Consider the following 14,122-nt stretch of genomic DNA (forward strand, 5'->3'; position numbering starts at 1 on the left):
GCATGCGCGCCGGGAGAGGGTCGCCCGGCTTTCCCACAGTTGACATGGCGACCAGGGCTTCCTTCTGGAGCTCCGGCCAGATGTCCCGTAAAGTTCAGAACTAAAGATGTCCTTTCTGAATGCCCTGTTTTACTTTTCCTTTATTTAGTTCGGTAAACGGTAGGCCGCCACCCACACTCGAATGTGTACACCTTCGATGCTGTCTGATGGGTAAACGCGGCCCTTTGACACGCACGCGAAATGCCGCTTGACAGGGGGCAGAGGTGACAATTACAACAAAAAAAATCCTGCCTCAGATTCTCTTCAGAGTGTCCCCATTTAGGGAGACGGGGTGGGAAGGACATTAGATTTAGCTCTCTTCTTGACCCCCAGTTCCGAGGAAAAGCTGAAAACCACCCCCCACCTCGACTGCGTGGGTGGGTTTGGACCCGCCTCACCCTTTGCGCATGCGGCGGAAGGCCCTGCTGATTGGCCAGCGGACGGGCCGGCGGGGCGCGGTAATTGGTTGGTGCGAACCCCGTGCCCCCCTGAGCCCGCTGGGCCTTCTCGGCGCGCGCGCCGGAGCAGCTTTGAAAGTTGAGGCGAGCAGCGGTCATGGCGGCTTGGCGGGACCTGGCGAGCGCCTTACACCCCTGGTGCCCGCTGGACCTCAGGCCAGGTGAGGACGCGGCCGGGGCCCGGGGGGTGCTGGGGAGGGGCCGCGCCGGGCAGCGGCGTTGGCGCTCCTCCGCGGGCTCCTTCCGCTCTGTGCTCCTGCTTCTCGGCCTTGCCTCCGGGTCTGCGCGGACAGCCCCGCTGGTGCCGAGGCTTCGGCAGCGCGTCTGTTTGTTGGGCCGGGCCGACCTCCTGAACTTGAGGCCCAGGGGTGCGGCTGGCGTCCCCGGGCGCCCATCCTCCCTGAAGGGCAGGAGGTGCCCCCCTCCCCCACCTCCAGCCTCTGGTGGCGGCGGCCCCTCGTCCCAGCCTCGCCCGCCGCTTCCCGAGGCTGCGGTCCAACCCGCGCCCTCGCTGTGGCCCGCCTCGGCGCTTGGGGCACCTCCTGCCCCTCTGGTGCCAGCACTTCCATCCCGACCCGGCCCCACACCCCTTCCGGGACCACCTTGAAAAGGCCAGCGTGACCCGCCGGGTCTCTGACCCTTCAGTGGTTCCCCCGACTTCCTAAGAGTTACTACAGCCTCTGTTTGCGGCGAGAGGCTTCACCTGTCCCTGCGGGTGCTCTTTTCCCAGAGCTGAGCTCTGGAGTCGGACCCGGGGCCGGCGGCTTGGTCCGCCGCTGAGCACCCGAGCCTCGCGGGCCTCGGTCGCTTGTGTCAAATGGGGGTTCTAAGATTACTTCGCGGGCGTTCGTGAAGATTGATTTAACACCTGCACCTGCTGTTAACAAAACAAACTTGGGTCCACTTGCCCGTGCGCGGCAAGGCCAGTCTACTGACCCCCGGTTGTGGTGAAGCAAAGTGCAGCCTTCATTGCAGGAACTGACGAGGCGTCCAGGCAGCTTGTGCTTAAAAGACCCCAACTCCCCAAAGGCTTTCAGGGGAAGAGTTTAAAGACAGGGTGAGGGAGGAGAGTTGAGGGGTGTGTGATCAGCTGGTGAACATTCTTCTGATTGGTTGGTGGTGAGGTAGTCAGGGGTCAGCAGTATCAGCCTGGTTCCAACCAGTCTACCGCGCTTGTGGGCAGCAGTTAACTTCTCCCACCCGTGGAGGGGGGGGGTGGTTTCAGTGTCTGCAAAACAGCTCAAAGGACATGGCTCAGGCTAGTATCTGTAGTCCTTGAGGAGGAGCTAAAGGTCCTTGACTTTGTTTATTGGCTAATTTATTATTATTTTGCTCTGCTTGACTGTTTTTCTCTCTGCATTTTCTCACTTTTCTCATTAAATTTATCCTTTGACTCGAGTTGTTCTGCAGACAGAGGCAGGCCGAGCACGTGGGGGGAGGGGCTGGTCTGAGAAGGCCCCTAGGGTCCCGCGGCATTACACCACCTGATGAGTAAGTGCTGATAGATAACTCACCCTTCACAGCTGAGCTCAGTGCCCTTACGGTGCTGTTGGTTTCTAAACAGGTGATACTTTGTTGCCTTCTGTGCTTTGTTATGGGGTTGTCTCTCCCTGAGATGCCCTTCTCGGTGTCTCTTTCCCCGGTAACCCACACGTGTTGGAGCAGCTGAAGGATGTCTTCCTTCCCCCCTCCGCCCCCTGCCTCCCCCTGGAATAGTCTCCAGCTGCTCTCTACTGTTGTACGTGTCTACTACTGCTTTAACACCTGTCCATTGTAGACGGGGTAATAGCTGTCATTTGTTGAATATATTGGTTTCCTGATTCCAGATATTTTATCACTGGGACTTCGTAGTTTCGATTCAGAAATGAGGTCAGAAATATGGGTGTGCATTTAAAAATATGCATATAAAATAAGTGGGAGAATATGAGAGAAAAAGGCAAGAAAAGATGCAAGAACATTTTTAGGAAGCTGATTGTATTTGTTAGGAGATCAGTTAGGGAAGGGTGAATGAATAATTAAAGCATGTTAAATAGTCATTTGCCTCAGCTGTCCCTTTGTGCTGTACACTTTATTTGGGTTTATTAACTTGATTATAAGATTTTCACAAAGGGACAGCTGAGGCAACCTTTTATTAACTTCCTCTTCTCCAGATTGAACATACGGGAAGGCTGGATCGTCCCCAAAACTGTTACATCTAAAAAGTGTTTTCCTTCTTGATACTTTTAGGTGATGACCAACCTAATAGCCAGCTGTCAGTTAATGATTAAAAAAAGATTTTCTAATCTCTTCTGCTTCCTTCTAATTCTGCCTCACCTGTATGGTATAGTTAAATGTGAGTTGTGACTAGTAAACTTTTCTCTTCATGAATGTACTCAGAGTCTAAAGCTTATTGGCTTTCCTTATTATAGAACATTTGTTGACTTCATTGCATTTTCCCACTAGAATGGGTGGCCACAGTATGGGAACTGGAATTCACGGAAACTGAGCCTCTGGATCCCACCATAGAAGCAGAGATCGTGCAGACCGGACTGAGCGCGTTCACAAATCTCTATGACAGTCTTTTAACTTTTGCTGCTGGAGAGCTTGGAGCTACAGAGGTAAAAACAAACAAACAAACAAAAAATCAAGCTAGCCCTTTAGTTGTCAGAAGTGGAAGATAAAAATCCCTATTATCATCTAAAGCTTAGTCTTCTTAGTGTATAGTTCAGAAAGAGTATGATAAAGAGTGGCATAAAGAATGTGGTTCATTTATTGGGGTAGCCGCATAGCTCTCCTCCCAGAGGTTCAAGGTATTAATCTGTGATTCTTTTTCAAGACATGACCACTGTTTACAACAGCAAATTAAAGGAAAAGAATAAAGGCCAAGGCAAGGAGGGAAACCAGGTAAGCGAAATAGGAAAAGATGGCCAAGGACAATGCAGTAACAATTCGGGCATGCCTTAACTTTAGGAAAATTGGATATTAAACTGAAAAGTGATGAGTTGAATTAAAAATGGAAAAAAGAGTTCCTTTAAATACTGAGTTCTACCTATTACTATTTAGATCATTAACTGCTTTTCAAAAACTGAGGGACTCAAAAGCAGAACAAAGAATACTTAGATATTAACATCTCTGAAAGATCTAAATTACCAAAAATATTTCAGTTAGAGGTTTCATGTAGCTGTTCAAAAATTAAATCATCCTGTTAAACATTCATTAAGCGTAATGCTGAGTACCGCATAAAGTACCTCGGCAGATAACATGACGGTTAAGGTACAGAGCCTCCCCCTACCTGGGGGAGAGGGGAGAATTAAGCACTGGCTCTTGGGGCGCCCACTGGCATTGCACTGGCCAGGCATGTCCAGCGACCACATCCGCAGGCGTGGAGAAGCACCAGGCCACCGAAGTCTGCATTGTAGAAACTGCTCTAGGACAGGTTAGATGCCATCTCATAGGGGTATGGAAAAGGGAGCATGGTGAGATTGGGAAGGTCCCAGAAAGAAAGTAGCTAGCTGGAGGCAAGTCTTCACAAATGGATAGAATGTTGACTGCAGTAATGCGGGTCCTAGGGCAGCCTACGGAGGGATCATCACGGTGCGGATGTGCAGCGAGTGCCGAGGGGGTGGGGGCAGGGCGGGGCACCCAGGACTGAGCTGTAAGTGGGGTCCACAGTGGGGTTCGAGGCTGAGGTGTTTGTGGTATACAAGGTTCAGGTCTAAGCATCATACATAGATTAACCCACTCATCCTCACATCCAGCTCTCGGAGGAAGAGGTGCTAGTGAGCCGTAGACTAAGGAACTTGAAGAGATCTGTTTCAGACAGATGTTCTTGACCGAAGATGGACTGAAGTGGGAAACGCTTTACTCAGAGAGGTCCCTGGGGACAGTACAGCTGACCCTTGAACAACACGGGTTTGAACTGCACAGGTCCACTTGCATGCAGAGTTTTCCGGTAGTAACTACAGGACTCCACGATTCCAGTTGTTTGAGTCTGTGGATGCAGAACCATGGATGTGGAGGAACTGTGTCTGCAGAGGGCCGGCTCTGAATTCCACGAGGACTTTCGACTTGCCCTGTGTTGTTCAACAGCCAACTGTTCAACTGTGTTTTGCTCATCTGTTTTTTTTAATGTGTGTTACGGCGTGGTCTGGAGTTACGGTTGTGGAAACTGGGGAGGAGGGGTAACAACTAGGGACTTTTTTTCAGATGGAGTTAATAGAGTTTTGTGAACTTAGCTTTTATCAGGTATGAAATGCTGCAGAGGTGATTGGGTCCCCCAGGGTCACAGTTACAGGTGAGTGGAGTGGAGCTGAGGTGGCCTTAGGAATGAGGATGTAACTGATTTCTTCCAGAAGATTCGTGGTGAAGGAAAGAGGAGAGTTTTCCCTGTCTTTTCAGGGAAGCAGGATATACAAGGTCTGATTTCTTGAACTTTTGTGAGCTTATGTTTTTTTAAAGTAGCCCAGAATAAACCATATTTAGTTCCTGCTATGTTTGGTTTATACAAATAACCTATTTCCTGTTCACATGTTTAATAGGAGAAAGCATAGAACCGTGATAAAATTAATAAGATTGTGGTTTATGCTCTAGGGTTTATTTCCTGTCTTACCTAGGCTATTTCTGAAATCTCTTGAGGGAGACTCTTTCCGGTATTTCCTCTCCTGCTCCCATTGCCCATAGAACATTTCAATTTAAATAAATTGCTCTGATTTCTTCAGTTAGTAATTTGAGTGATAAATGAATTGGGGTACATTTGACATAGATGGGGAGTAACTTGTTTGCATAATTACTGATGTAGGGTGTCCCCATAGTCTTGGTGTAGCTTTTAGGTATAGTAATTTCAGAAATATATGTGCTTCTTACCCAAAGTTATTTTGAAAGGTTACCCAAATATATGTGCTTCTTACCCAAAGTTATTTTGAAAGGTTAATTAAGTTTCTTGTATAGTTATTTATCTTTGTAATTTTTTTGTTTTGTTTTGGTCACGCCATGCAGCTTGTGGGATCTTAGTTCCCCAACCAGGGATCAAACCCAGGCACTCAGCAGTGAAAGCGTGGAGTCCTCACCCCTGGACCGCCAGGGAATTCCCCTTGTAATTTTGAATAATACACTTTTAAATTTTGTTTTAGTCCCTGTGAAGATGACAAACATTTACAATTAGGAGCCAGAATGGTCTGTTCCTTTTTTTTATAAGGCACTAAAAGTACTCAGAAAAATCAGGTAATAGGAGATTTTCCCATTTCTCTAATTATTGGCTCTTATGGTTCGCCCCTCCCCCAGAGCATTTGGACCTTCTTCATGGAGAACAGCATTTCCCACAACGCGCTGATGGCCTTGTTCCATCACTTCGTTCAGATGGTCCTTAAGAAAAACGTCAGTGCCCAGCAGCGGGAATTTGGCCTTCATGCCGCTGGGCTTTATTTTCTGCTGCTGGAAGTACCAGGTACAGTATGTGTGTTTGGTGTGATAGGACAAGGCTTTTAGTTTTTAATTTGTCTACGTTGTTTTGTACTTTGTTTCCTCACTCGGAGGCTAGGTGAGAGGAAATCTGTGAAGCACATGTCATGTTACAGGTGTTCCAGAAAGCTCTCCTGTTTTCCTGTAAATGTGTTTTCTGATGTTGTTATGCTGGGTTTGTAACCTAATACAAACAGTCCGAGAGGGGTAAGGCTGGAGGGGGTGTTTCAGAGCTCCGCTCCGACCCACCCCACCCAGCATACCATCCTGATACCGCCCTGCCTTCTGACACCCTGTCCAAGCTGAGAAAAGTGCTGGGGGGGGAGGGGGAAGTGTTGTCTCCCCCGCGTGGCTGTGGACAGTAGTTGGGACTGTTCTCATCCAGTAGAGGCCGGAGCACAGCTAGTAGGGCTGAGGAAGGAAGCCCGGGGGAGGGGTCTGTCTGTGATGCTCCCCCACTTCCTTCGGGTGGGAGCCATGAAGGAGTCCCTCCTCCCCACTCACCCCAGCCCAGGGCAGGAGAGGGTGGGGCACAGAGGGAGCTGCAGCTGTGGGACCTTGAGTTCACGTGGAAGAGAAAATCAGGGTCAGCCGGCTTGCAGCTCGTCGTTGCTCGTGTCAGCGCGTTCATAGCAGATGTTAAGGGCCTATTCCATATGACTTGGGAATTAGTGAAGAGATATGTAAAGCCTGGAACACTGATTTGTTTTACTGCTAATGCTCCCATCATGACTTGAAATAATGAAATAAGCTCCCAAAGAACTCACTTGCTGAGCGATATCTCAGGTGTAACTGGGCTCTTAGCAAAGTGGTGGCCTTGGAAACCCAGTTTCACTCTTCTCTTCCTTGCTGGGCGCAGCGCCTTCTGATTAAGGTTGAGATTCAGCCCAGAGCTGAGGGCTGGCTGTTACTCGTAGGGCCACTTGCAGCTCTCCAGCAAGTCGTACTTCTGCCAGTTACCTTCTGTGTTTAAATGTTTCTGGATTATGGTTGGGGTACTGTTGATACTTAATATTTGATCACGGTTTGTTCTTTTTCAAGATCCCTTGCATTTCCATATGAATTTTAGGATTTGCGCGTCAACTTCTTTCCAAAAAGGCAGCTGGGGTTTTGACAGGGGTTGCATTCACTCTGTAGATCAGTGTGGGGAGTGTTGCTGTCTTAGCAGTGTTCAGTCTTCCAACGTGAACATGGACGTCTTTCCATTTATTTAGAGCTTTCATTGGTTTTGATGATGTTTTGTAGTTTTCAGGGTACAACTCTTGCACGTCCTTGGTTAAATTTATTCCTAAGTATTTTATTCTTTTCTGCGCTATAGTAGATGAACTTGTTTTCTTAATTTAATTTTCGAATTGTTTACTGGTGGTGTATAGAAGTACAGTTTATCTTTTTTATTGAAGTATAGTTGATTTCCAATTTTGTGTTAATTTCTTCTGTACAGTAAAGTTATTTAGTTTTATATATATACATACACACACACACACACACACACACACACACACACACACACCTGTTCTTTTTTATTTTCTTTTCCATTATGTTTTATCACAGGATATTGGATATAGTTCCCTGTGCTGTACACTAGGACCTCGTTGTTTATCCATCCTGTATATAATAGTTTGCATTTCCTAACCCCAAACTCCCAATCCATCCCTCCCCCACCCCCTCCTCCTCAGCAACCACAAGTTTGTTCTCTATGTCTGTGAGTCTGTTTCTGTTTCGTAGGTATGTACATTTGTGCCATCTCTTAGATTCCACCTATAAGTAATATCATATGATATTTGTCTTTCTCTTTCTGACTTACTTCGCTTAGTATAATAATCTTTAGGTCCATCTGTGTTGCTGCAAATGGCCTCATTTCATTCTTTTTTATGGCTGAGTAGTATTCCATTGTGTATACAACATCTTCTTTATCCATTTATCTGTCGATGGACACTTAGGTTGTTTCCATGTCTTGGCTATGGTTTTTATTTTTTTTAATATTCATTTATTTTGGCTGCACTGGGTCTTCGTTGTGGCACGTGGGATCTTTGTTGGGGCATGCAGGGTCTTTAGTTGCGGCATGTGGACTTCTTAGTTGCGGCATGCGAACTCTTAGTTGTGGCATGCATGTGGGATCTAGTTTCCCGACCAGGGATTGAACCCAGGCCCCCTACATTGGGAGCATGGCATCTTACTCACTGGAGCACCAGGGAAGTCCCTTGGCTGATTTTTGGTTATTGATCTTGTACCCTGAAACCTTGCGGAACTCATTTACTGGTTCCAATAGGATTTTCTATATATAAGATCATGTCATCTGTGAATAGACATAATTTTCCTTATTCCTTCCCTGTCTGTCTATACTTACTTGTGTGTGTATGTTTTAAGTGCTTGCTTTGGGTGTACAATAAGTACTTAAATAGTCTATCTTCCAATAATATTCTACTTATTTATAGATAATGTTAAACCTTAAGACAGTGTGCTTTCCTTTCTCCCCTCCTGTTTGTGCTGTTGTAGTTATACGTTGAATTTCTGTGTGTCGTAAACCACACAATTTATTCATAACATTTTTCTCTGAATTATCTTTTAAATAATTTTTTTAGAAAATGAAAAAATAAATGTCTTTTCTTTTTAAAAGATTTCATCGCATGTAATTTTCTTTTGGCCTGAAGAACTCTCTTTGACTCTTCTCATGCTGGGCATCTGTTAGCCGTCCACCGTCTTGGATTTTGATTCCATGAAAGTATCTTTCACCTTCAAGAATGTTTTTGCTGAGTATAGAATTCTAGGTTGACAGATTTTTTTCTTTCAGTGCTTTTTGGGTGTTATTGCATTGTCTTCTGGTTTACTTCACTTCTGATGAGAAGTCTGCGTGACTCTTATCATTGCTGTTCTGTAGGTTTGTGTCTTTTTTTTGGCGTGGTTACCTTGAAGATTTTCTCTATTAGTTTGTTTTGATTTGATTAGATTATTAGTAGTTTCGATTTGATTAGATTATCTACCCTTTGGTGTGATTTCCTTGGTGTTTATCATAGTTTGGTTCATTGAGCTTCTTGGGTCTGTGAATTTGTAGTTTTTAACAAATTTGGAAATTTTCCAGTTATTATTCCTTCAGGTATTTTCTTCCCTCTCTTTTTTATGGGATTCCAATTACTCGTATGTTAGATTGCTTGATATCCTCCCATGGGTCCCAGGGCCTTTATTAACTTTTTTTTGTTTCTGTGCTTCTGTTTCTTAAAGTTCACCTGCCTTTGTTCCTGTAGCATCTCATCAACTGTTGAGATCATCCAGTGAAGTTTTCTTTTTCAGATCCAGAAGTTCCATTTGATTCTTTAAAATATTTTCATTTCTTGCTTTGTTTGCTACTGTTTAATTCTTGAGCTTATTTATAATATCTGCCCTAAGGTTCTTCTCTGCTTGCTCTGTCATTTCTTGGACTGTTTCTAGTGACGATTCCCTTCTCACCACAGGGCACGTTTTCCTCTCTCTGGATGCCCAGTACATTTTTATTGGATGCTGGACATTTTGAATGTGAAGTTTTTGAGTGTCTTGATTTTGTTGTTTTCCTTTAAGTATGTTTTGATAGGCAGCTATTGGTGCATTAACTTGGTCTTTTTGAGGCTTGTTTGAAAGCTTTGTTGGGGCAGCTGTAAAGTAGCCTTTACTCTGGAGCTAGTTTAGCCCTGCTGTTAAGGTGTGTTTCTCTCCGAGTGTGTCGTGAATGTTCCAGGTCACTGTGGCTGGCTGGGGCGCCGACGTATCTCTCCCCTGTGTGCGTTCCAAAAACCGTCCATCTCCCACCTGCTGGAGGTTTTCTTTGCCCACCGTCATGGATTTCGCCCCATGCGTCCTAGCTAAGGTCAGCCCTGTGCAGACCTCTCAGCACTGTCTCCATGCGGCTTCCTCGTTTCCAGTGCTCTGCTCCGTGCATTCCAGCTACTCGGCCTTCCTGACACTGATCCTTGTATTCCTGACGTAGTAAGTCCATCAGAATGTGCTTGGGGTCACCGTTTTTCTGCTGTTGTCCAGACATTGCCTCCAGACACAGAATCGGGTCAATTTTAGGGTTTATCTCACTGGTTTCCCTTTTCTCAGGGGTTGTGTGGCTAGGCTACCTCTTGCTCTGGGTCTTAGATGGTCACTTTATAAATTTCTATCCAGTTGTATAGTTGTTTATGGCAGGAAGAAAAGTGTAAAACCAGTTACTCTGCTACGGCCAGCTGCGGAAATCTCATTATTTATTTATGATGAGGCCTGTTGCTCACTGCCTAGGGCTGAAGTTGAATGGAACTTTTTTGCTAAAGGTTCACTGTTATTCAAAGTTAAGGAAAAGTCTGGTTTTGCTTTTTAATTTTTCATTGTTGTTACAGACTTATTTCAAGACAATTAAACCTACCCTGCTTACTCTTTATTCTTTACGAATAGGCAGTATAGCCAACCAAGTTTTCCACCCAGTGATGTTTGACAAATGTATTCAGATTCTAAAGAAGAGCTGGCCTCAGGAATCCAGCTTGAATCAGAAAAGAAAGAAAGAACAACCGAAGAATGCTCAGGCCAACCCAAGGGAGAGTAGGAAGAGAGGAAGGCCCCCCAGGAAAGAGGAGATGGAGGTAAGAGGGAGTGGGGTCATGAAGCATATCTGATTTATTTAAGAATTTATATTAAGGTAGAGTTTCAGGGGTCACGATTATACCAGAGCCCTAGCGTGCTGTCCGCCATCCTTCCCGTAGGACTTGCGGTCGCCTCGTGTACCGCTGAACATACGTTCCCCTTACCATCTTCCCAGCCTCCCCATCATGTCTCTCCCACCTTGTCCCAGGTGTGCTCACCACAGGCCAACAAGTGTGTTTGCCACATTATCTTATTGTCATTAGAGACGGTGGTCGAAGTATCCTGAGGACTCTCGTCCATAGAACATAATAGAATAACGTTAATTCCTAATTTTTGTGTGACTGGGTAGGGTGGTAGAGGTTCATTGACACCAGAACTTCTAAGAAACCCAAGAGATCTCACTGACGTGAAAGTATGGAACTGGAAACTGTGGTAGCTTCCATCTGGTCCAGCAGCTAGCGGCTGCGGCGATGGAGACCCCGAGCAGTCGAGGTGCCTGGTCAGCGACCCAGCGCCCACCTGGAGTTTCACTGCCCTTGACTGGGTACATGGAAACCATGGGACAAACTATTAGGCAGTACTACACAGTCAGCTGTACATTTCTTCATAATCTAGATGGATGAAGTGATTGAAGAAGAGGATGAAGAGAATATTTTTTTTTCTTCCCGAGACCTTTGTCAAATTCGAAATGCCATCTTTCACGTCTTGAAGAATTTTTTAAGGCTTCTGCCCAAGTTTTCCCTGAAAGAAAAGCCACAGTGTATACAGAATTGTGTAGAGGTAAGTGAGAATTCCAGGAACCTTGGGCAAGTTCAAAGAGCGAGGACAAGGGCTAATACTTAAAGAGTGGGAAAAACCAGGCCTTTTCTTGGTCTCTGTTTTCCAGGTCTTCGTTGCATTGACTAATTTCGAACCAGTTCTACATGAATTTCATGTTACACAAGCCAGGTGAGCCATTAAATCTTCCAGTGCTAACGTTTAATTATGGTACAATGAGTTTTGCTCCATCAGAAGCCTTACTGCCATTTTACCCTAATTGGCACACAGGTAGAATTTATTCATTTAAATATAGCTTATAGGGTTAGGAGCTATTCCAAGTGAAATCACATCCATTAACTAATCTTTTGCTTTTTTTTTTTTTTAGAAACCTTAACCAAGCAAAATACATACCAGAACTGGCCTATCATGGATTGTATTTGCTGTGCTCCCCAATTCACAGAGAAGGAGATAAGGTAAAGGAGACAGGACCCCACTGAGTTACTGGTTGAAGTGAAAGCATGTGGGTCGTGGGATGGAAAACGCTGGAAGCATTCGATGTGATGCCGTCTGAACTCACTAGGTCATTGTCATGACTTGAGGACGTTTGTATAATGAAAATCATCCCCGTCACTACGTGGTGCCCACTGTTCATTCCAGGCTTATATCCAAGTACCTGGTGGCCACAGGAAGTTCTTGTTGGGTTAAGGCATAAAGAATGGTTCCAGTGTGACCTGGGTAGAGGAAAAGATAAGCTACTGAGCATTACTTTTACAGAAGTATTTACCAAACTCTTCTGAGAAGAGTAGACAGTCACAGACTTCCCAGTTTCCCTCAGCAGTTCCTGTGTGCCCCTGTATTTCTGTTAGTGTTTGTGTTTTAGTGGATGATTGTGCAAACACGCTCCTAGTTAGCATTCATATATAGATTTGCCCCCAGTGACCTTCGAAGCCCCGCAGCTCTAGACACTGGAGTTAACAGCTTTTTAAGCAGTAGGGTGTTACTAAACCTGGATGTTGTTAATGAAACAGGAGTTTGCAAAAAACGTGACAGACCAAGGTCTTGTGCCTTTGGTGCCTGCGATACACCTAGTTTCCAGGGGAACGATGTGTGAATGAGAAGGCCCTGGGCACTCGGGGCTCTGCACTTTGTCCAGACTTGGGCCTCCCCCGTCACTGCCTGTGTGTCCTCCTGTGAGGCCTCAGTTTCCTCATCTGCACAAAGAGGGTGAAAGGCTTCCCTTCCTTGTGGATTTCTCAGGAGGATTACAGGGAAGAATGCCTCTGCACAATGCCTGCTGTTTAGAAAGCGTCCCATGTTTCGTTAATTTATTGTCTTTGTCACTTCTCTGTTTGAAATATGGATGTGATAGCATTCACCGTAAAACTTAATTCCTGTGCCCTTTTTAACATTTTAGAAGATAAGGAGGTTGGGAAATTATCTTTTCAGGCAACAGTGTCTCTAAGGACATGGTGTTTTTCATTGTGAAAGTGTTGCCCTGATGTTGGGCGACATTGGTTGTGGCCTGACCTTTAATTACTTGACTTTGGACAACTCAGCTTGGGAGTCTTTTATTATGTATAAAGTAGAGATAATAGTAAAAGTATTAAGAACAAAATGGAAAAGCCTTGCCGACCTCGTGGAGTTGAGAGGTTTCAGAGAAAGTGTGGTCAGATCTAGTAACACATGGACATGCTTAATGCAATACCTGCCACATATTTGGTTTCCAGTAAATTGTTTTATCTACTGGATGAATGAATTAAGTAGCTGAGTAAATGATGTGTGATGGTATATTGGAAAGTGCTCTGTAAGCTTCAGGTGTAATACAGGTGTGATGGTATATTGGAAGGTGCTCTGTAAGCTTCAGGTGTAATACAGGTGTAAAGAATCATCACTTTCCTCTTTTCTGTAAGGGGTAATCAGTAGCATCCTTTGCCCTTCGTAAGTTACAACTAATTCTCTATAGTCCCTAATTTCTGGGCTGGAGTGAGAGAGGGCGAGCAGAGAAGCCAGCTGGAGTTCCTATCATTATCCGTAGGCAGCACTTTCACACTGCTGCGTTGTGCATGTATTGATACCTGGTCATCGTCCAGGAAGTGCATCCTTAGTGTTGAACCAAAACCTGTGTCAGCCTCACTTAACTTCAGGTCCTTGAAGTGGTTCACTGTGGTCTGCATCACGGTCTCCAAGGCCCTGGGATTCTTTGTCATGCCTTAAATTGAATTTTCTTTTCTCTTCCAGGTTATCAGATGTGTTTTCCATCGAATGCTCTATGTAATATTAATGTTAGAAGTGGGCAAAGGCTCCCATCACGCCCCCCTTGCCATCACTTCTCCGGCCATCAGTGGTAAAAACCAGGCAGTCCAGTTTGTCAGGTGAAACACAGCTCGGATCTTTACTCTCTGTCGCTCTCCCAGTCTTCTGGAGCCTGTACTAACCAAGATTTCTGACACCTTTAGCAACTAACAAGTGTCTGGGCTGTTTGTGGTTCAGGGTTCAAAGTAAAGCACTTGGTAGCTCATCTGGTTTGTGTGGTCTGGGGTGTCACGGGGATGAGGGGTCTGCAGTTTGTGGACCAGCCCGTGAAGTCAGCTCTGAGTTCTGGCAGCGGCCTTAGTATTAGCCGCTCCAAGTCTGCCTCCGCCTTTGCTTTTTCTCTCTCCTCTTAGTCTCCTTCTTTTTGTTCCTTGCCACTTTTTTTTTTTTTTTTAACTTCTTTAGCAATAATTGATAGACTAATTCTCCCCTCAAGAGTCTCTTAGCGTCACCTGCGAAGTCCTGTGTCTGGCCTTTACTGGGGAAGACATGTTTGCTGTGTCCTCAGCTTTTCTTTCTGTTACTGG

At 45.5% G+C, this 14,122-nt stretch overlaps 1 protein-coding gene across 1 annotated transcript in view; it reads left to right on the top strand.

Annotated features, from left to right (window-relative positions):
- The first annotated feature begins 570 nt into the window (after positions 1–570).
- The window catches only part of NCAPD3 (non-SMC condensin II complex subunit D3), a 61,067-nt gene continuing 47,515 nt past the window's right edge, over positions 571–14,122 (top strand). Inside the window, exons 1-8 of the mRNA XM_059930004.1 lie at positions 571–658; positions 2,940–3,094; positions 5,757–5,919; positions 10,338–10,522; positions 11,139–11,303; positions 11,410–11,471; positions 11,668–11,755; positions 13,521–13,654. Coding sequence (XP_059785987.1) covers positions 595–658; positions 2,940–3,094; positions 5,757–5,919; positions 10,338–10,522; positions 11,139–11,303; positions 11,410–11,471; positions 11,668–11,755; positions 13,521–13,654 — 1,016 coding nt within the window. The 5' untranslated portion in view covers positions 571–594. The remainder of the gene's footprint in view (positions 659–2,939; positions 3,095–5,756; positions 5,920–10,337; positions 10,523–11,138; positions 11,304–11,409; positions 11,472–11,667; positions 11,756–13,520; positions 13,655–14,122) is intronic.

The sequence above is a fragment of the Balaenoptera ricei genome, chromosome 8 (genome assembly GCF_028023285.1).
Source record: "Balaenoptera ricei isolate mBalRic1 chromosome 8, mBalRic1.hap2, whole genome shotgun sequence".
Classification (NCBI taxonomy): domain Eukaryota; kingdom Metazoa; phylum Chordata; class Mammalia; order Artiodactyla; family Balaenopteridae; genus Balaenoptera; species Balaenoptera ricei.